At 41.3% G+C, this 21,220-nt stretch overlaps 1 protein-coding gene across 1 annotated transcript in view; it reads right to left on the reverse strand.

Annotated features, from left to right (window-relative positions):
- Positions 1-8,359: 8,359 nt before the first annotated feature.
- Positions 8,360-21,220, reverse strand: part of runx2a (RUNX family transcription factor 2a) — a 47,928-nt gene continuing 35,067 nt past the window's right edge. The window contains exons 5-7 of the mRNA XM_036542066.1: positions 14,848-15,024; positions 13,483-13,644; positions 8,360-9,322 (exon numbers count right to left, since the gene is read on the reverse strand). Coding sequence (XP_036397959.1) covers positions 8,829-9,322; positions 13,483-13,644; positions 14,848-15,024 — 833 coding nt within the window. The 3' untranslated portion in view covers positions 8,360-8,828. The remainder of the gene's footprint in view (positions 9,323-13,482; positions 13,645-14,847; positions 15,025-21,220) is intronic.

Raw genomic sequence — 21,220 nt, forward strand, 5'->3', positions numbered from 1 at the left:
AGGTTGTCACAATGAAATGAGCTAATGTACAATTCCAAAATAGGATTGCCTAAAGAAAAAAAAAGCAAAAAGAAAGGATATTTCATTTTTTGTAATTATTTATTCTTGAATTGGCATATCTGAAGTAAATTAAAGAACACATAGACATAATATCAACTAAACCTGATAATATCTTCTTAAACTGTAGTCATTTATGTATGATTGTTTGAATGTTTTGTCACCAAAACCCCCCTGAATTCTGATGTTACAAAATCTTCTGATAGCCACTCAAAATTTTGAAAGAGCAAAATGACAGAATCTGGCTAAGATACAGCATTTTTGTGCAAAGCAGATTTTATTTAAGCTCAATCCTCATGTTTTTACTTGTTTGACATCCATTGAAATGTGTACTTGAAGGAGCTGAATTAAATAAACGTTTCCCTCAAAAAGCTCTCCCCATTTAAAATTATGGGCCCACAATAATAAATAAAACCTGCACTGGAATAAGTCTTTCCATTTGATTCAGATTCAGTCATCTGTGCTCAATTTGGTTTATGTTGGTATTTCTTAATTACAAAGATGCAGAACTCAGCTATAGTCTTCAGCAGCCTGACAGTTGGATAGATCAGACGCAGTAATTATGACCTCTGTGTTCTTACGCTGCTATGGGCTCCAGCTGTCAGACCCCAACACCCTCTCCTGAAGGAATATTGTTTGGATGTGGTCAAGCCTTAGAATTCAAGTCTGTAACGTTGCTGTCTCCTTGGAAGTGCAGAGGCCTGCATGTCTTCTTGGACGTTTCTGCCCTGCCCTGGAGGAGACACCACGCCCCAGTTTTACCCTGTCCCAGGAAATGGAACTGGGTACCAGATGAATGAAATCATCTGTGTGTACTGCCAGCCCATCCAGATGAGATAAAGACCAGTGGGTCTGCACTGTGTCTGCAGGGAACTGATGCCCGTGGTTGAACAGAATGTGCTGTCTTGGACCAGAGGAACAGCCCTAGAAAGAGAAGTGCCCCTAACGCTCTCACTGACTCTGACGGACTGAGCAGCTGCATTAGCAGTGAACCGCAGTAGTGACGTTTTACGTTGAGAGTGCAAAAAAGGTCAGAAAGTAGCCGATGCTATTGAACAGTGCATGTTCAGTTCTTTTTTTACTGAATGAGCCACAGTGCTCTCCACTTTAATTACATCCATTACTTTAGCCTTTGGGGGTCACAGCAGGGTAATGTTACAGACAGCCCAGGTAAGGTAAAGCCCAGGTAAGGTACTGGTGTAGTGCCCTTGAGCAAATCGCTTAAACTGAATTACTTCAGAAAATCTTCCCCAATTTAAATGGATTAAACGTGTCTCACCATAAATCAGGTCCTCTGCTAAGGTAAATGTGAACATTTCAAATTGTGAAATAGAAAGAAAGAATGAAAGTCACACTACTGTTTTACAATTCCTACATTTTTTGCTGGAGAAAGGCCGTCCTGCTGTGACACACACCTTCGTGGCAGTTCTGGGAGAGCCTTGTCAGCTGTGTGATCACAGTGCGCTACAGAAGAGCTTTCCCATGATCCTCCTGTTTCAAGACCAAGGCATCAGTTCTCATCATCATGCTGAGGGTGTAAAGTGACTGCAGCCCCGCTGTCCACTCTCTTCTGTCATAGTTGCACTTCATTTGTTCGTTCACTTCATCTCTCTCTCATGGTAGTGGCAGAACATATTTTATGCAGGACTGGCTGCCAACTCGAGCGGTGGGGGGTGGGCTATAAATTAGCACTGGGGGAGTTCTTGCTGAGCTGGGGGAGACAGGCAGGCCTGTAATGGGAGTTTTAGAAGCAGACCTATAAGGGGAGTTTGAGCCACAGGCCTGTAATGGGAGTTTTAGATGCAGACCTGTAATGGGAGTTTGAGCCACAGGCCTGTAATGGAAGTCTGAACCACAGTTCTGTAATGCGAGTTTGAGCCACAGGCCTGTAATGGGAGTTTGAGCCACAGGCCTAGAATGGAAGTTTGAACCACAGGCCTGTAATGGAAGTCTGGACCACAGGCCTAGAATGGAAGTTTGAACCACAGGTCTGTAATGGGAGTTTGAGCCACAGGCCTAGAATGGACGTTTGAACCACAGGCCTGTAATGGGAGTTTGAGCCACAGTTCTGTAATGTGGCTTTGAGCCACAGGCCTGTAATGGAAGTTTGAACCACAGTTCCGTAATGCGAGTTTGAGCCACAGGCCTGTAATGGGAGTTTGAGCCACAGGCCTTCCCTCTCTGCACTTAGGGTTTAGACTATGAGGAGTTTACTCAACATTGTTTTATCCTGATGATATGACTTGCATAATCTCATTGAGTTACATATTTCATGAGGTCATTGGGTTGATCACTAACACTAACAAACATAGTCATATATCAGTTTTCCAGTGCTGCTTCTTACCATGTGCTGCTTCAGCCCTGGCCACACCCTGCACTCATCAGAGCTTTAGCTGTAAATGAGAAAAAAGAGATGAGAAAGATGAGAATAGAAGAACAAACACACCCTCAGATCACTGGAAAATGATAAGACTTAGAGACCCAATTTAATTTCATGACTTTTAATGAGCTATTACCTAAGCTTAATATCTCTTGGTTTTCTGTATAGTTCAGGGATGACTGCCCCCTACTGGCACTCGGCCACCAGCAGAATTCTGGTTTTCTTGTAAGGTCTCCCATCAAAGTACCAATCAAGCCCATCCCCAGTTAGCTTCATCTATCAGACAGGAGATGGCTACAGGGGGTATGACAATAATTAATTCTTAAATATAATGTAGAACCACTTCTAAAGGTTTTAGATCCTGGTCTGCAGGGCTTGCCACTGACCACTGGCACAGAATCGCTGTGCTGAGCGGTTTCCTCCCCAGAATGATCCAAGCCAAACATTGATCGAAGCTGAACTTAGAGAGATTTGGGTTTCTCATTGCTGCAGACATGCCAGAGCCTTGGTTCAAAGGGAGGCAGCTGGAACACACTTTTCCTACAGACTGCAAGCGTTATTCAACCTTTCCCATCTCACAAATTAGCCTGCTCCATTCATTGTCTGACATGGCATTTTTGCCTGTCATGCCGAGGAAGGAGCGAGCCAGAGGAAGCTAGCTCTGCATGTACACACAGCTCTGAACTTTAGAACCTCATTACCATGCACTGCTACGAACTACATGTGCTATCTGTGAAGGTGCGATAGCCTTAAGCGAGGAATGAAAGCTGCCAATGTAATGCACCTAGCACATGCACAATGCTTATAAGCATTTGGTTCAGATTTAATTTACCTCTTGATTATTTCCTTGTTTTGATCATGAATAAATTAAAGTTTATCTTTCTTGTAGCAATTTAAGAGAACTCAGCAGTATATCTGCTTGTATGGTAAAATCAGTACCATATTAGGAATAAAAATGGCCTCATACTGAACGCCCATCAGCATTTTGTCATTGTTCTTGTTGCTGTAAGGTTTGATTCTGCAACCTGGGTCAGATTCATTTACAAGATAGCACCTGGGGAAATTGCATGCATGCACACAGCACACAGATCCATGCAGGCTCATAGTTTGCTTTGACTCACCGACGGTTATAACATGAAGCCCTCTGCACTCAGCCAGGTGTTAATCTCTGCCGAATGCTGAAAATGAGAGGGACTCAGCGATTAAACATAGCTTCACTGCACTCAGTGAGGAGGGTGAAATGTGATGCTTTTATAACACTGCTGTAGACTGTACATCTTTAAGGTGATGTTTCTGTAATACTGCTGTGGACTGCATGTCCTTAAGTTAATGTTTTATAACCCTGCTGTCTCTTTAAGGTAATGTTTCTCTGACACTCTCCTAGACTGTATTGCTCTTTAATGGCAGTTGCAGGAATGGTAACTCTAGCCTCAAAACATGCAGACACACACCAGGTGCCACACAGTGCTACACCCTCAGCATAGGTTCCAGTCCATTATATTCACAGTGTGCCAGCCTGCTTGATAAAGAACTATCCAGAGAAGGAACAGTGGTAACTCTATGTACATCCACTTGAAAATGAAATATATAGTAATATGTTGAGAAATATGTTGTTCGGCCCAAGAATATATTGCAAATATATTTAAATACATTAGTGCAAAGGAGAAATATATTGCAACATACCAAAACATCCAATATTTTGATTGACCTACAAAATATAATCACAATATATTTTTTATGGGCACATTTGAAAATATTAGTATAAATTCTCATCATGACAGCAATTTGCTTTCTTCCTTTAATCAATGGTCACATGAATTGTGAAAGATAATTAACTGTATATTCCATTCTTTAATACAGTGTCGAGGTGCGAATGTGATGCACGTGTAGTTCAGTTTTCACAGAGGTATAGTACAATACATTCAGTGCTTGATGACCATGTGTTTTCTGAAGGGTAGATTATAAATGATTTCTTGATTTATCACTGCAGTTATATACAGTGTAGTTATTTGCTACTGTACATTATGCTGATATCATAACCTATCAGTGTGCCTGGGGGTGAATGGTACTACAGTAAGACTTGAACACTCTGACTTCTCAACACAATGTGATGTAAATGTGGATTTTTTCCCCTCTGATTTTTTACCAGATTTTTTTATCCAAGTGTGTTTTTTCACTCCTCCACATATTTTTATTCCCTAGTTCACAATTTTGAGGAAGTGTATACTGAAGTCACTTCAGCCATGTCACTGAAACCCTGAGATATTAAAAAACACTTCTTGGAGCTGCAGCAGTCTAACAAAAAGACATTTTTATTCTTGAAAAACAAATGTTACAATCATGAGACAATACCACACAATCTACCTAACCGGTCCACATGGTTGGTCTCTGATAATCACAGAAGGATCAGACACAACAGATCTTAGCCAGCAACAGAAACTGAACAGATGTCTGTTTACTGTGTGCTTGGAGAGTGATGATGGACTCAAATTTTAGAAATGCTACAAAAACTTCTCCTCTTTAGTTTTATTCGCAGCAGTTTACAAAAAAAGGAAAGTGTTACAAAACGACAAATGGAAACAGGCACCCTATGGTAATCTGGAGGCCAGATTCTACACACAGTGTTATTTCTACAGATGCTTCCAGCACAGAATAAAAACGCAGAGTTCAGAGTTGTTTGCTTTATGTAAACACGCTCAGCTTTTCTTAAACTGAGAATAGACAGATTATGACCAATATCCTAGGGTTCCAAGTCTTAAACAGCATTGTGTTCTGATTAAAGTATCTGTGCATTTACTTTTGTTAAAATCACTCTTAAAACATTTGGAAGACCTAGCAGAATAATATTTGAGTGTACCTCTAATGTAACTCAGATATCCACCAGAGGGGGTTTCAAGTCTGTTTTACACAGTTCCAATTTCATTTGCAGCCCTGGAGGTTAGAGGATTATATTACATTTTGTCCTTTAGTATCTTAATATACATCTTTGCTGTTGGAAAGATTTTCGCTACCCTTTTTTATGCAAATTCACCTCAATATAAAGACAAGTGTGACATAGTTGTATGCTGTCTCTGCAACTATAACTGACTACAGTAGGACATAATCCCATTATCTGAGAAAAAAGAGAATTCACTGTGAGGACACATTGAGGAGCATGATGTCATAGAAGGCACTGTTCCAATGAGATCTTCATCGTCTGGAGAATTTGTGCTTTAGGTTGTTCTTACATTTGAATGACAAAATTAAGGGGAATTTGCTTGTTTTCATTGCTTTCAGTGTTTCAATAAACTCTTGCTGTTTTAAGTAATATGAAAAAGAACACATGCTTAAATTGGTTCCTCAGAGACAAAGCTCTCAATTCAAACCAATCGCAGTAAGCTTAGTCTATTCCTGAGTAGCCAATGGAACAGTGTTTTTTGCTCTTACACAGCATATATAATTAACTTCAGCTACCCATAAACTCACAATCCTGTGTGTGTGTAAAAGCAACACATGCTGAATTTGACAATCTAAAGCTGAGGACTAACAATGTTTATGTGGAGTAGAGGCCTACAGCTACCGTACCCTGCTGTCAAAGCCTGGAACCTTTACTCTGCACTGGGCTGTGAAGCTGTACTCTGGAACACAGATCCCCTGTTTTTTCCAAGAATATCCCAGGCTTCAGCTTGTAGAGATGAAATGAAAAGAGAGGTGCTTTGCTGTACAAACACATACAGAATCATCATTAGTACATGTCACCATTTCCCTGGACGCTGCCCGCAGCCTGCTTTGAAATTACACTTTACACAACGTGTTGAAAGGCATCACTCATTATGTGAATACAAAAAAACATATAATCAAAGCCCTTTTCACCAACGTTTAAAAAAATATGAATACAAATATAGTACCCTTTCTTGTTTCTAAAATAGGTGAGATTTTGTAATGGTATTATTCTCATGCATCGTGTAGCCAGACACTTCTGGGTTTAGTGTTGAAGAAACAAATACAAAAATTGTATTAATTGAACCAGGACATTTCCATCTATTAAAACAAATAAATAAATAAATTCCAAATACATTAGTAAATAGGAATTATTCATATAAAAATAGGTCAGACAGTAAAACAATGTTTATAAATAACATGGTCTCCAATTTCATTTTTTTGTATTAAAATTCCATTGTAATAAAATTAATTTTTATGGACAGCGTTATTTTTTCAGTGCTCTTCTGAGAAGCACACTGTGACACTTCCCTCATTGCACTACCTTAAATTAAACTGCATTGATTGAGTTTTCTGGTTGTCATTTTTCTTGAAAGGAGTCTTTGAGAATAAATATAATGAAACACATTTTTATAGCTGACATTTTTATAGCTAGCAAATTAAGACCCCATTATATCAGAAAATATTACACAAAAGTACCCGTTACTCATCGAAATGAAGCCAATTAGTAAGTGTATTTTACAGTATATAAGCAGTTGATGATAGAAAACAAAAATCCTTAAACTTTATGTAATTAATATATGTAATTAATATTTCACCTGAATTTGTATAAACTGTTAAATGTTCTGATTTACTTTTGTTGTTTGTTTGCAATTTACAGTGTAATAGTTGACATATCTATATAGCTAACCTCAGAGTAAGAATGACTTGAAATGTAATGCCCGAATTTGTGTCTAAGATGAGAGAACAAAAACAACTGATATTACAAATTACAAAAATGTATAAAATTTAGCAAATGAAATATTGGGGGGTTCTCCAGAGCACAAGAACCCTCTGTAGCTGAAACTGAATGACACCCCTCGGAGTACAGTTTTATGAATTATACAGAAGCTACAGAAACTGAAGGATGGAGATGATAATTTTTTTTATAAATTATGCCATAGCTGTGAAACTGCAGGAATGAGATGATCATTTTTATGAATTAAGCTGCTGATACAGAAACAAGAGGATACAACAATTTGGCTAGTATCTTAATGATGCCTATCTGTGGAGACCCTTATGTCCATATTTAAGTGCCAATGAATCATGTTCAATTCTGAGTGCAACGTCTAGTTTAATATGTCGTCACCAACACAATTTCAGCTGATGGCCTGCTACAGAGTTTTATCAGCACACAACAGTAATATCATTTAAACACATAAACAAATGTGTATCCATAATTTATATTAGTATTTGCATCTTTTTTTTTTACATATTTTAAAGATATTATATTAACTAATATATTAACTAGAAGAGGGTCACACACCACCTTTAGATATGGAATATATTTGAATCCAGGGTTTTTAAAATGGATAAAAAAGTGGAAATAAATTAACTCAAATTTAATAAAATAAAATAAATTGCAAACATAGAATTTGTCACCTCACTTTCTTCATATAAAATACGTATTTACTTGTTATGAAGGGAAGACTGATTTGTTTGGATATGACTTTTCATAATCATATTTTTCATGATGGAGGTACGGACAGATTTGTTACATGTTAAAATAATACGCCTGTCGAGGATACACCATGCATATTTGCCTCTATTTAACATAATGCATATGTTAATACTTCCTTTCTGAACATTACTGCATTTCAGATTTAGCCTGGTCTCAGATCAGTAATTAAATGCTAAAGAGGAGATAAGTTCACCGAAACTACTTTGACAGGTGTCTGACCTTTACATCTCTGACCTTCATAGTTTTCTTAATTTAATGTCAATAAACAGCATGTCTTAAACTGTTCCAAAATAAAACATATTCATTAAATTACACAATCGAATACATTATTAACTTATGAGAGATGATCGAAAAACAATATACAAGAATGTCCACCTCCGAACATATAACCTATGACTTTATAAGACACTATGTCTCAATCCGTACCAAGTGTTCAGCTAAAACGTACCACTTAAATAAGAGTCATTAAGACAGAATGAACACAGAAAACGCTGGTGCACCGCATAGACAGAGCAGGATCGCACTGTGGACATTCAGTGTTAAAACTGCAGAACTGAATTCAGTTCATATAGAAGAAAGATACTAAGCAAATGGCCACATAAAATGTTCAATGTGTTGGAAGCTCTTATTTTTGCTGATCAGTGAGATACATCAGAGTAATGGCTCTGTGCTCCTGCTCTGAGATCACTCCCCAGACTGTTACACAGTTTGTTACTGGGAAAGCCACTCTAACACCAGCCCTGATTATGCTCACTTTAGAGATGTAAAAAATTAAAGATACAAGTTTCTGGCAAAGTGAATTATTTGTATTCCTTACGACGGTTTGTGCTTTTAAAAAAACAAAACATAAACTAAGGTAATGATTGATTCTCGCATCTGACCACTCTTATTCTTGTCGAAGGCAGTAGGCTCTGTGTTAATACCATGTAGTCCATTATGTGTTGATTCTGTCTCCTTTTCGTGTGGTCAGATTCAATATGGTCGCCATACAGATTCATCCATTCGCCCACTGGAGTTGAGCACTGTCGGTGAGCTGCTGTGACTGCCGTCCGTCTCTGTCACCTCAGCCTGGCTGGGAAGGGTGGGATTGATGATGGAGCTACCTGTGGAGACACTAGTGCAAGGAGGGAGCATCCGGGAGGGCGAACGATCTCCCCCTGGCACCATGGAGAACTGGTACGACCCAGAGGAGGCACCGTAGTAAAGATAGGGTGTGCTGCTGGTCTGGAAGGGACCACTCTGGTTTTGGGTGGAGCCAGGGTAGGGCGGAGGCAGGTAGGTATGGTAATGGCTGGGAGAGGACACGCCCAGGGACATGCCTGAGGTGACGGGAGTGGGTGTGTAGGTGAAGGTTCCGGGGTAGTGCATTCTGGGATTGGAGAAGCGACTCTCAGTGAGTGAGGACAGGCTGGGGAACTGGCGCTCAAATTGCCGCGGGTCTGAGAATGGGCTCAGGTCAGAGGTACCTGCGGAGAGAAACACAAATGATGTATAATCAGAGATATACTGTAGAAGGGGTATAGGGATAACATGTCCCCCTCAGTTTCAAAAAAAATGTCAGTGGGAACAAAGCCAATCTGGTCATTGCTGGCAGACAACATGGCTGGTTTCGAACCTAGGCCATAGGGCTTAGCCTGAACTCAAGATCAGCGCCTTGCCACCTGAGCCACTCAGGAAAAGAGTGAAGCTTTTAATTACTGCAATTTTCTATTATACTAATACTCTTGCTGATATTGCTTGATATTAATCTAGCCCTCCCAGTGTGTACAGTATTTCATATATTACTCTACACATTTTGCAGAACCATTTTTCTTTTGTGATGGATAGTCATGTTGCTGTATGAAAAGCTATCATGCTCTTTGTACTCACTCATTGAAGGTAAAACTATTCAGGTCCGGACGCATATAATTCTTTTACAATGCGTTTGGCAAATCTGACTGAGAAGAAGTTAGACATTTATAGAAATTGTCAGATAATGAGTCCTATTTATGACTAAGCACTTCTGCCAAATAAGTAGCTGAATGTGGAATTAGGTCAAGTGTTTGAAGTGCCACAACATCAATTATGATTGACATGATTACACTCTGATCTTAGACCCACAGGAAACTACCCAGTGGAGCCCAGGCACCTTGTAAATGCAGGAATTAAATTAAAAAGTCAAATTGTTGAAAAATCATCATATCCACTTTCACCTTTCCAAGTCACACTTGGATATTGATCGATGGCTTGCAGAACATTAAAATAAGGCGTTTTCTGTTGCACCAGCCTTTAGCAGTATGTATAAAGTGATATAACACAGAGGAAACAACCTGATAAGGTAACTCTACTTCAGAATAAATTAGCATCAGAATAAAAACACAAAAACATATCTGTATTTTACAATTTCTTCTCCGTGGAAAAGGTGAATGATGTTTTATCAGGAAACTCTACAAAAAGACCCCTGGAGAGGTTGACAAGTGGAATCTTTTGAATGGGTTTTGTAGCATTAAATAATAGAGAGATGTCACTGAAAGGCTGCTGAACAGGTGGGGATGCAGGTATGAAAAAAGGTGTTTGATCTGTAACTTTTTGAAGTAACTCTGATTGTACCTGAATAATAATCAACCCTCGGCAAGTCTGAAAAGAAACTTTGAAATGCAAGAACAAACACATTTACCCAGAAGAGTCATTCTTTGGGTTTTTGTAGTGTTTGTAGTGAACTGGGTACCAGATTTCACTCCACGTTCTGTCTAAACAGCATTGGCTCCCAGGATGCATAATCTGATGAAATATTTGTTGAAATATATTTTTATTTAAATAAATTCTGATACATTATCACAGTGTTGCTGTAATGATGCTGAAGCTGCATATTCCGGATCAGAAATGAGCATTGATTAAGCTAATTTTGGTCGCTTTGGTTTACAGCAACAGAACCTACATGGGGATTAGTTCACTCTTTCCTTAATGGAAAAACCACACAAAAGACTAAGAGGTTATCAGCATCATTATGTCTCTACCAGTGAGGTCCGTGGCATGTGCTATGTCCATAAGCCTGTGCCTTTTCTACACATTTTTGGAAAAACCGGTTGGATAAATTGGGAGTCACACATATGGAAACACTTTCAGGAAAAAATAGTTTCCATGGAGATGCATAATGAGCCCTGGCCACCCTTAGAAGTGGCTGTGTGTGTGTGTGTGTGTGTGTGTGTGTGTGTATGTGTGTGTGTGTGTGTTGGGTGGGGGGGGGTCTGCCAGACCTTCTTTTGGGTTTTAAAAAATGAAAAATAACTAACAGTCTGTGGCTTTCAGAACTCTGTGCTCTTATCATAAATCACCAGGCGTCTTTGCTGTCACCAAGTCTGCAGTTAGACAGCCCTGGGGCCTGTGTTCGTGGCCCTGTGTTCAACGGCCATGTATTTTTGGCCTGTGTTTGATGCCTGTGTTAATGGGCATATGTTAAATGCCTGTGTTTATGAGCCTGTGTTCTGAGACTGTGTTTATGGCCTGTCATTATAAGCCACTGTTCATGAGCCTGTGACTAGCGGGTCAGCACACACATAATCATGTCCACAGGGTCCACAAGGACCGCTTCACCTTACTGCTTTTTTTAGTTTTTCAGCCCCAAAATGGCTTCAGTTAGAGCAAGTATCCCCACAGAGAAATTTTTGCTTTTTTTACTGAGATTCCTGAGATGTAGATAATTATCTCTGATTGTGTAAATGTCATCTGCCCGTTGAAAACGGTTCTACATTTGGTGGCAAAATCACTAAGATGGAAACACAGTTTCCTTCCTTTTTAAAAAATATCAGGAATATCAAGGGAACAGAGAGGCTGACCTGCAGTCAGCAGTGCCTTGCATGTTTTTATATTCACTACCCAGAGAGCCATAAATCCCACACAGTCGGCTCAGACGGTTATTACTGTAATCAGGGGTGTGTACTGTGCTGACGGGGTGCGGGAATTTCCCTTTGTCCCAATGAAGTGCTTAAAGCTCGCCTTGCAGCCTTGCACAGAGCACAGCGGTGGGAACTTTATAAAGGTGTATTAAATATTAATATGAAATCTTCCATTGCTGGCTTTGAAAATTAATGCTTGAATTTGAACATGTTCTGTCTAATTTTGTCTATTCAAACTGTGGAAGGGAAATCCAAAGAACACATGGTCCCTTGACCCTGAGTCACAGGACCCTTAGATAGGGTACAGCAAAGGCAGCATGGGTTGAACTGCAGTGTGACACAACCTTACAGAAACAGAACCAAGAGACGCTAGCTGAGCAAGGCCCTTACAGATACAGTGGGGCATGGGCGTTTAGGACCATGGGGTGTGAGCGTGTCACTTTGAGCAGAGAACAAAGCTTGACATCTTCTAAGATGAAAGAAGGATGAAATCTAGACTAATCAACTCCAACACGTCAGCTGGCTCAAGCCTGCCGAAGACCGGCTAACCGGTGCACATTTGCTCCGGGCTCAAAGAAAAACATTCATGGAAAAAAAAACTTCAGAAAATAGCCTGGCAAAGAGTCAACCAGGTGCAAAGGAGGAAAACTAGCTTGCATTAAAATTTTAAAGGAGCTCTCTGGTGAGGGAAGGAAAATTAACACACAGATGTATTGAACAGAGCCCTCGGATATAATGCCACATTAAAAATCTCAGACTTTGTGTCTCAGAGATACTGATCTAAACTGATTGTGGCTCTCCCTTTTGCCAGTGTGATCTCAACTGGCTCCCAGTCCTGAGAATGTTCTAGTCAAGATCAAAGGCTTCAGTGGAGGAAACGAGGAAACCTCGTTTCTTTTACGGATTAAACACTTTTTTAAACGACTTTTTCTTTTTTTTGTGAAGGCCCTTGAGGCTTGGAATATTGGCACCAGGTATATTTTCCATGTCAGGAAACTGCTTGTTGATAGGAAGAAATGCCACATCCACCAAATATGGCTGCTTATTGCATATCCACAGGTCTAGAGAATGTACTGTAAGGACAGAATAACACTTACGCCAACTGCTGAAGGTTAGCCCACATTTATAGAGAAAACCTAATTGTCCAGACTGAGATCTTAAGTTATTCTTTACTGTGAAGACAGTTGAAATCGGGGGGAGACTTACATGGGTAAAGCAGTTTCCATTTATACTGCTGGATGTTTACTCAGATAATTGCTGTTAAGTGCCTTGCTCAAGGGAACAACAGCAGTGCCCCACCTGGGAATCAAACCAGCAACCTTTTGGAGGCAAACTCTGTTCCCTAGCCACTGCTCTCTTCTCCGGTACATATCAAAGCTTACCCCCTGGGACTCTTTTGGCATGCGCTTCAGAAGAAAAAAACACTGAGTAGAGTTTTGGCACAACTGGATTGGGGGTTGCGTTGGGGGAGAGGGTTATGAGATTGCAGGGAGGTTTGAGTGGTGCGGGGTGGTATGGAAGATGAGGGAGTGTAGGGGCTAGGGTTGGGGAGGGGTTGGGTTTGGGGGAATGAGGGAGGGAATAGGGCTTTGAATTGGGATAGACAAGAGCCCCAGGGGATTTGGGTACAGGGGTGGTAGAGTTAGAGAACTGATGGGAGGATTGGGCTCAGGAGGGATGAGGTGAGGTGGTGAGGGTTTGGGCGAGTTGGGGAGAGTTTGGGATTGGGTGAGAGGGGGGAGACAGGTTACCTGTGAGCCTCCGTGGCATGTCGCTGATGGTGGGCAGCCCAGTTGCTCGGGTAGAGGAGAGGGGCGTGGTGGAGTGTATGGCAGGGGGTGTCACCTGGCTCAGGTAGGGAGTGTAGGGCTGCTCGTAGGACCAGGGGGGAGGGGACTGGGACTGCCGGGGGTCTGAGGAGAGAGGGGAGGGGTGCACACAGCGCCACCCAGTGGTCATTTTTTGAACTTTATTCTGTAACTTAGTCATGTGCTTCACTCACAGCCTTGGTTGAGCACATTGACTATGTAATGAGGTACAGAGCAATGGACAGAACTGGAGAGAAGGAGAGAAGGTTGCACTCACATGCTTCCAGACTGATTTTGTAAGACATTTTGGAAGTAAATTATACAGTCTTATTTTATAGCTGTTAGCACTTGGTCATTTGAAAAGATATTGTTGAAAAGAAATACTATATTAAAAGCTAGGAATGTCGAAACTACAACAATAGAATGAGTTCAGTTCTTGGGTCAAATTTACATGCTTTTTAGGCAGACATACCAGTGCTTTACATTAGATAAAAAGGAATAACCTCAGTAAGCAAATACCCCTGGTGCAGGTGCGAAGCAGTGAAAACCACAAAGCAAACAAGGAGAGTATTTGCTGAAATCAACCAGATTATTTTTTATTGAGTGACTTCAGTACGCAAATTTGGTGTCCGAACATTACGCAAGTTAAGCATGCCTTACGGTTTGCGCTCTGCATTCACAAATAAAGTACGTGCACTCATGAGACTCCTGTTGGCCCGGGTCCAAGGCAAAGTGAAATGTCATCATTCCTCGCCTCGCTAGAAAGTATTTGCATATCTGCTCTCTCTCTGTTGCAGTTAAGATCTCAGTTTACAGTAGATACTGTGCCAAAAACAGCTTTGCCTTTCGAACATGACCGGTATGCAGTGTAGGACTGGAGGCTAGAAGCACAGGCTGAAGTGCTGGACCTGAGGTCTGATCAGTGTGGTACTCTTTGGTTTTACCTTTTAATAAGGAAATCCCGCTGGTAAAAAACCCAGACGTTGTGCCAGAGTTGCCTTGTAACATCTTCATTGAAACATGAAGACTCAGTTGTGACAGACTGTGAACAGCCACTGAAATGACCAAACCTCTTCTCTTGTTCTGTACTGTCAGAGGGACTGTCAAATTCAAATTTGCTTTATTGGTATGAAATACAATTTGTAGCTATTGCACAGCATTGCCAAGGCATGTTACAACTCTCTCTAACAGTCTCTCATTGTGTGTGTGTGTGTCTCTCTCTAACACTCTCTCACTATGTATTGGTCTCACGAACACAGTATCTGTCTCTCTTTCGCCTTTCACTCCCCGCCCTCCCTCTCTCCTCACCCGATATCTGCGTCTGCCCCTGCGAGGTGAAGGAGGTGGCCCCTGTGCCGAGTGAGGAGCGGGGGCTCTGCGTTGGCACGGTGACCCTCATGGTGGTCTGACGGAGGCGCTCCAGCTCGCTCAGGCGTTCTGAGAACAGGCCGGACTTCGGCACATCCTCCAGCTTCTGCCTGTGTCCTGCCGGGAACATCAGCACAGCACAATAAGCTAATGTCAAAAAATGTAAAAAAAAAAAAAAAAACCCTGTCTCCACAACTGTTGTTCATGAATAGTGTGCATTTTCCCTTTCGATCTTCTGTGTAATAATTTTCCATCATTAACAACTGGCCTTTAAAACATTAAGTCAAGCACATTTCTCTTCATAGAGAATACAGCCCCAATCTAAAAACACAGAGATCACAGCCTGTCTATCCACCAGGGGCTGTGTGGGCCCAGTAGCATTCAGTATCCATTGATGTAATGAGGGAGACAACATTTCCATGAAGGCCCACAGACACATGTACACCCTTAGTCTCTTTGACTTCTGTGTCAATACAGGGTATGGATAGTAGAATTGCATTCTGTGTGTCTGGCCTTTTCTTGTCAGCAGAACAGGCCTGTCAGTTGAGCCCGCACCAGCCTGCATGATCTGGTAGGCAGCCAGCTACCTCCCATCTCGCGAAACCTGATTGCACTCAGGAGTTCTGTACTGAGCAAATAACACCTGACAAAAGAGATTCCCTATTCAGAGGGGACTGTAAACTGTATGTCAAGGGTGATCTTTGTAGTGTTCCTAACACAGATGCGCACACAAGAAGCCCAACATTCCAATGAATTAAGTTTCCACTCGGCAAATAAGTTCATCTGACTGATCGAGGGAGGTTAGTGTATATCACAGTCCATAATGTGCGAAAGAGTATCTAAAGCTTCTGTGTGCTTCTGTACTCAGATAAGCCCCTCTAGAGTATGTTCCAAGGTCACTACAAAGTGATTCTAAAAAGCAGAATCACGTGCTGCCTCAAGCTGGTTATTTGCTTGCTGCATTTAGGCTGGTCTTCATAGACCCAGACTCAGAGAGATCGTAAGAGTGCCCGATGTTGATTCAAGTTCATTGATCGCTGATCTCACAGACAACTGTGGTATAGGACTCACTGAAAAGTCACGCACTTGCAGATTGTGGATCTGTGCATTAAGTGGATTTGCTGGTGGATGTAGTGTTCACTACATAAGTTATTTCCCATAAACTCATCATAGTTCAAGGGAAGTATAACTACAGAATTAATGTTTGCACTCACTGAATTCTCTGTAAAACTTGATAAGCTTATAATAGACTGTGCTCTACTTGTGGTGTGTAGAGCACTACTCCCTGGTACAAATTCATACTGTATTAGTTTGTGTGTTCTTATTTCTGCCCAAACTCAGGAGGCATGGTGGCAGAAAGTTTGTGTTCTGACTTGTGCAGTGGGAGTTTGCCACCGCCTTTGTGTTTGTTAAGATGAAGTAACTTACTGACGTCCCTCGTTAAACAGGAAACTTCTCCAGAAGTATTACACAATCTACTCCAAATAAACAGCGTTGCCTGCGGCAGAATTTCAAACATCTAAACACTTCACTACTGGCATTGTTACGCAGCAAAAGGAAAACTGGTTTTATGTAGCTGAAATATGCAGCGTTAAAGCTGCTCCAGTTACAATACCTAACAAAACTGGGTCTGTTTTACTAGCATAGAAGAGGTATATCTTTGAATTTGTAGCTAGCAAATTACTTGTTTGAATACCCAGAGACAAACATTATTTATTTTTCAACTACATGATTCCTACCAGTGTTATTACAATCAATTACTGGTTGCAAAGTATGGCCCAGTAATAGCAGTGGATGATGTCACATGCACATTAAGGATAAAAACATTGCAGACATGCTTGGTACCCAAGGAGGCTGAACATGCCACTCCATGGATATGCAATGAACAAGCTTCAGTGTGAGGCTGACACCATTGTCTTAATTCAAAAAAAAATTAAAGCAATGGTCAATCCACTATTGTTGAACAATCCACAAATAGTTTTTTTCCATTCTGTTACATTACATTAATTTAGCAGGCACTCTGCAGAGTGACTTCCAGCACAAAATAACAGAAGTGTATCTATTCAAGCTGAATGCGCATGACCATAGATGAATCAAACATGTTCCATCAGGGATAGGGATGGGTAGGTTGGCCAGGATCCCCTTATTGCTCCACTCTTGGTGCCCTGTGACTCATGTAGGAACCCTTGAGTTACTCAGATAGTATCAGGAGGACGTGCCTGTCCTCTGATGGTGTTTGCCTCCAAGTGAACTGTGGGACCTGTAGTGTGAAAAATAGTGACAGTAGGCATGTGTGTGTCATGTGACTCTCATGACAATGCCAGTTTGATTCATCTGACTGCATAATCATACCCTTTTGGATTCAGACATAGCAGTGATTGTTCAAGACCCTGAGACTGCTATTTCTTTCTATTATGCCGTGCTATAGCACTCTCAGCTCAGGCTTGTTAAATACCAGCATGCATTAAAACGTCAGATTTCATCTCTGAGTGACAGACTGCATCAATTATCCAGTGGCGACATGGAGATTGCTGTGAGAGTTGCGAAAATTCACTTCTGTAAGTGAAGACGGCTGACTCCATGATTTCTTAAAAAAAAAAAAACCAAAACAAACCAAAACAAAACAATGGGTCATTTCAGTTCACACGCGCACATGCACGCACACACGGAAGCACACACTCAAATCTCTGAGTTATTTCAGATTTGCAGGGTGTAGGAGAAGCAGAGAGAAAGTGAAGGGACATGATTCCACACCAGATGCTCATCCATCACCAGGATCTTAAGGAGAAGAGAAAGGGAGAGAATAAGAAATGGAGGAGGGGGGGGGGGGAACAGGAAAGAAAGAGGGAGAAATAGAGGAGAGAAGAAAGAGAGAGAGGGAGATTGAGGGGGAGGGAGAGACAGAAAAGAGAAAGAAGCCAGGTTGAGGTGGATGGAAGCCAGACGTCTGTGTGGTCCTAGTGTTCCACACGGCAAGATGATGTGCAGGCCAGGAAACACACACACACACACACAGGCAATACATGAGCACTGTTTCTGCCTCTGACAGGGAATGAGAAGATGGTTGGTTTATTTGCTTTTATAGAAACATTTAGTCATTTCACAGTTTGTTCCTTGGCATTGTCTATATGGGGGCACTGGCATAATAAATGAAACAGACTTGGAACAGTCCCCTTCCGGGCTCAGGTATAATCGCTGAAACAGGCAGGGAACAGTCCCACTCAGAGCTCTGACATAATCACTGAAAAAGGCCTGGAACAGTCCTGTTCAGGGCTCCAGTATAATCATTGAAACAGGCCTGGAACAGTCCCATTCAGGGCTCTGACATAATCATTGAAAAAGGCCTGGAACAGTCTCATTCAAGGCTCTGGCATAATCACTGAAACAGGCCTGGAACAGTCCCATTCAGGATTCTGGTATAATCACTGAAAGAGGCATGGAATAGTCCCATTCAGAACTTTGACATAATCACTGAAAAGGCTTGGGACAGTCCCAGTCTGAGCTCTAGCATAATCACCGGAACAGCCCTGAAACAGTCCCAGTTCAGTATGAAATACTTCTCATTCCTCTCCTTGTGGTACAGCAGATTTCATTAGTATGGTTCATTTTATGAATGGACCCACAAAAGACAGGCTGACCAGACTGGGAAATAGAAATAGGGGTTTATTTTAGTTATAAATAAGTCAATGTCATACACGCAAAAAAAAAAAAAAAACATTATCTTAGATAAGAAGTGGCCCATGTGGGTTTAAGCCACACATACAGAGCAGTGCTTGTGAATGGACACAATTGGTCCATATGAAGATCTTGAATTGTTTCACTGAAATCCAGCTATGAAATATTTACTACAACAGAGTGCAATTTGCAGCAGAATGGGTATCAGCTAAGCAAGTAAATAATGGTAAAAACAAGTAGCATTGTTTTCCAGAACACAGGATGTTCATATTAGTGCAATTCTCATCTGGAAAGGGCAGAATGGAAAGAATGGAATGAGAGATTTTATCTTAACCATACTGACAGGACTCTATTGCTGTACTGGGTGTATCAAGGCATTCAAAGCCACTGCAGGGATAGTTAGTGCTCTTTAATCTAATGCTTACGGCTGGGCGGGTCCTGTCTAGGCATGCACTTGGGGATTTAAAAGGAAAGTGGCTTCACAGGTTCACCAGACAGCAGACGGTAATTAACCCATTAATCAACCCATTTATTTATGAGCATGTCTCCTATCAAACGTATGTTGCATACCAGCTCAGTCTGAGTATCACGTGCTAGCTCCTCAATTAAGTGCCAGCTCTAATAAGAGTCTGGGACTTATATCCAAGCCAAGGAACACTGCTGCTCTGGTTAGCATACACACACATGGCTGCTAAATTCCAAAGAAAATCTCAGTGTATCAGTTCCTGTTTCAAAATATTGTAATCGCCGAGTCACTACTGCATTCATGTTGAATTGATTCCCTTAGATCTGAAAACTGCAGGGTGGAGAGCCAGTCCCAGGCTCCTCAGCTCTGCAGCTCCTTACTGTCAATCAAGGGCTCTGATATCTGATGTACTTTTATATCCCATTTTAAGGATTTTGTTTTAGTTCAGCGCATAATTTTTATGGTGCCCTGAGGAATATCTATACCAAAGATCTCATATAAACCTGTTTACGTATAATATAAACTTGTTTATGTACAATATGTATTTAATATTAAGAATCTAAATATATACATCTCTTTTTATTGGATTATTGTGCAGTATATATATCATAATATATTAGAATCTAAATATATAAACCTCTTGAATACTGTATTATTGTATTAGAATCTAAATATATAAAACTCTTGTATACTGTATTATTACATAGTACATATATAATGGTAATACTCTATTAGGATGGTTAGATCGCTCTCTTCTTGTTTTAGATTTTCAGAGAGGTGGAAGAACACCTTTAACCCAATGTTAAATTGTTAAATTAAACAATAGCTCACTATTGCAAATTACCAAGAGAACAAACTTTCTTAAGGGGGGCAGCACAAGGAAGAATACTTTAGGCTGATCCTAAAAAGACGTTTGAGGGCTTCCGACGGTTTCCAAGAGGAAAGCCAGAGAAAGTGTCAGTGAGAGAAAGAGACGGACAAAAAGAGGGGATGTGGAATGAAAACGGGGGGAGCAGTAAAGAAGCACGGAAACGCTGTTAGGATTAGAGCAGTGACGTCATTGAACTGCCCTAAACGTCTGACACTAGGGGAATTCCGCCTGACCCTGGATCACTGTTCTACTCTTCTGCATGGTGGGGAGCACACTGGATGCACGCTTTACCTGTCCAGTAAAGGACCTTTCCAAGCACGCAGAGCTTCAACCCATATTTCTATTACTTACTGAGCTCACCAGGCTTGCATACACAAACTGACAAATACACACAGAGCTCTGTCATAGAATACTGCCTCCATAAACGTGTCTCACGCTTGCAGCATAATGGCAAGTGACAACTGTCTGACAGAAGTGGCCATCTGAGATTAGCCACAATGTGCACACACAGATGGCTGTACACTGCACCAGACAGCTGTCTTTCAGCTGTTTCTGTCCAGAACAAAGCACAGGCCAAGTACCAGGCACGCTTCTGCTGTCTTCTTGGTTGACTGGTAAAGTGGTAATGTTGCTGTCTGTCAAATAAATCCTTACAAAACACTGGCAAAATGTGGAACTTTACTCCTTAACTTATCCAAGGGTTATTTCTGAGCGGCCACAATGCCGCTGACACCATAATGCCAATGCACTGAGTATTATTAGTGTGACGATTTGTTAGAAAGTGGCAGAGGAAAAATTGTCCTGCTCAGATCATGGCTGTGGCAGTAGGAACTGGCTCTCGAAAACTTTACTTGCTGGCCTAGCGAGCGACTCCCACAAGCATAACAGAGCCTCAGCAGAGGGCGCTAGAGGACGAAAAGGCCAGCATAGTAGTCTCAGCCCCAGAGCAGTACCTGTTAAAACTAAATACATTCTATACTGTCTGTATGAGAATCCATAGCCACACTCCCAGAGTCTCTTTACCACTAAACAACAGTAAGAGATGAAAAATACCCCATTGGCCCACCTCTGTCCAGTTCCTGCTCTGTCTCTGGACCTTTGTTTTAGTAGGGGCATTGTGTGGGGTTGTGGTGTGAGTATATTTACATTCCTGCCTGATTCAACAGTCTTCAGCATCATCTGGATGGCATATCTCATTCAGCATGTCTGCCACAGCAGCTGACTTAACAGATCAGTGAATATGTGTAGAAATTTGTGCAGAAAATGCAAACACTCCCTCCGACTCAATGCCACCAAACGTG

Source organism: Megalops cyprinoides, chromosome 12 (genome assembly GCF_013368585.1).
Source record: "Megalops cyprinoides isolate fMegCyp1 chromosome 12, fMegCyp1.pri, whole genome shotgun sequence".
Lineage (NCBI taxonomy): Eukaryota > Metazoa > Chordata > Actinopteri > Elopiformes > Megalopidae > Megalops > Megalops cyprinoides.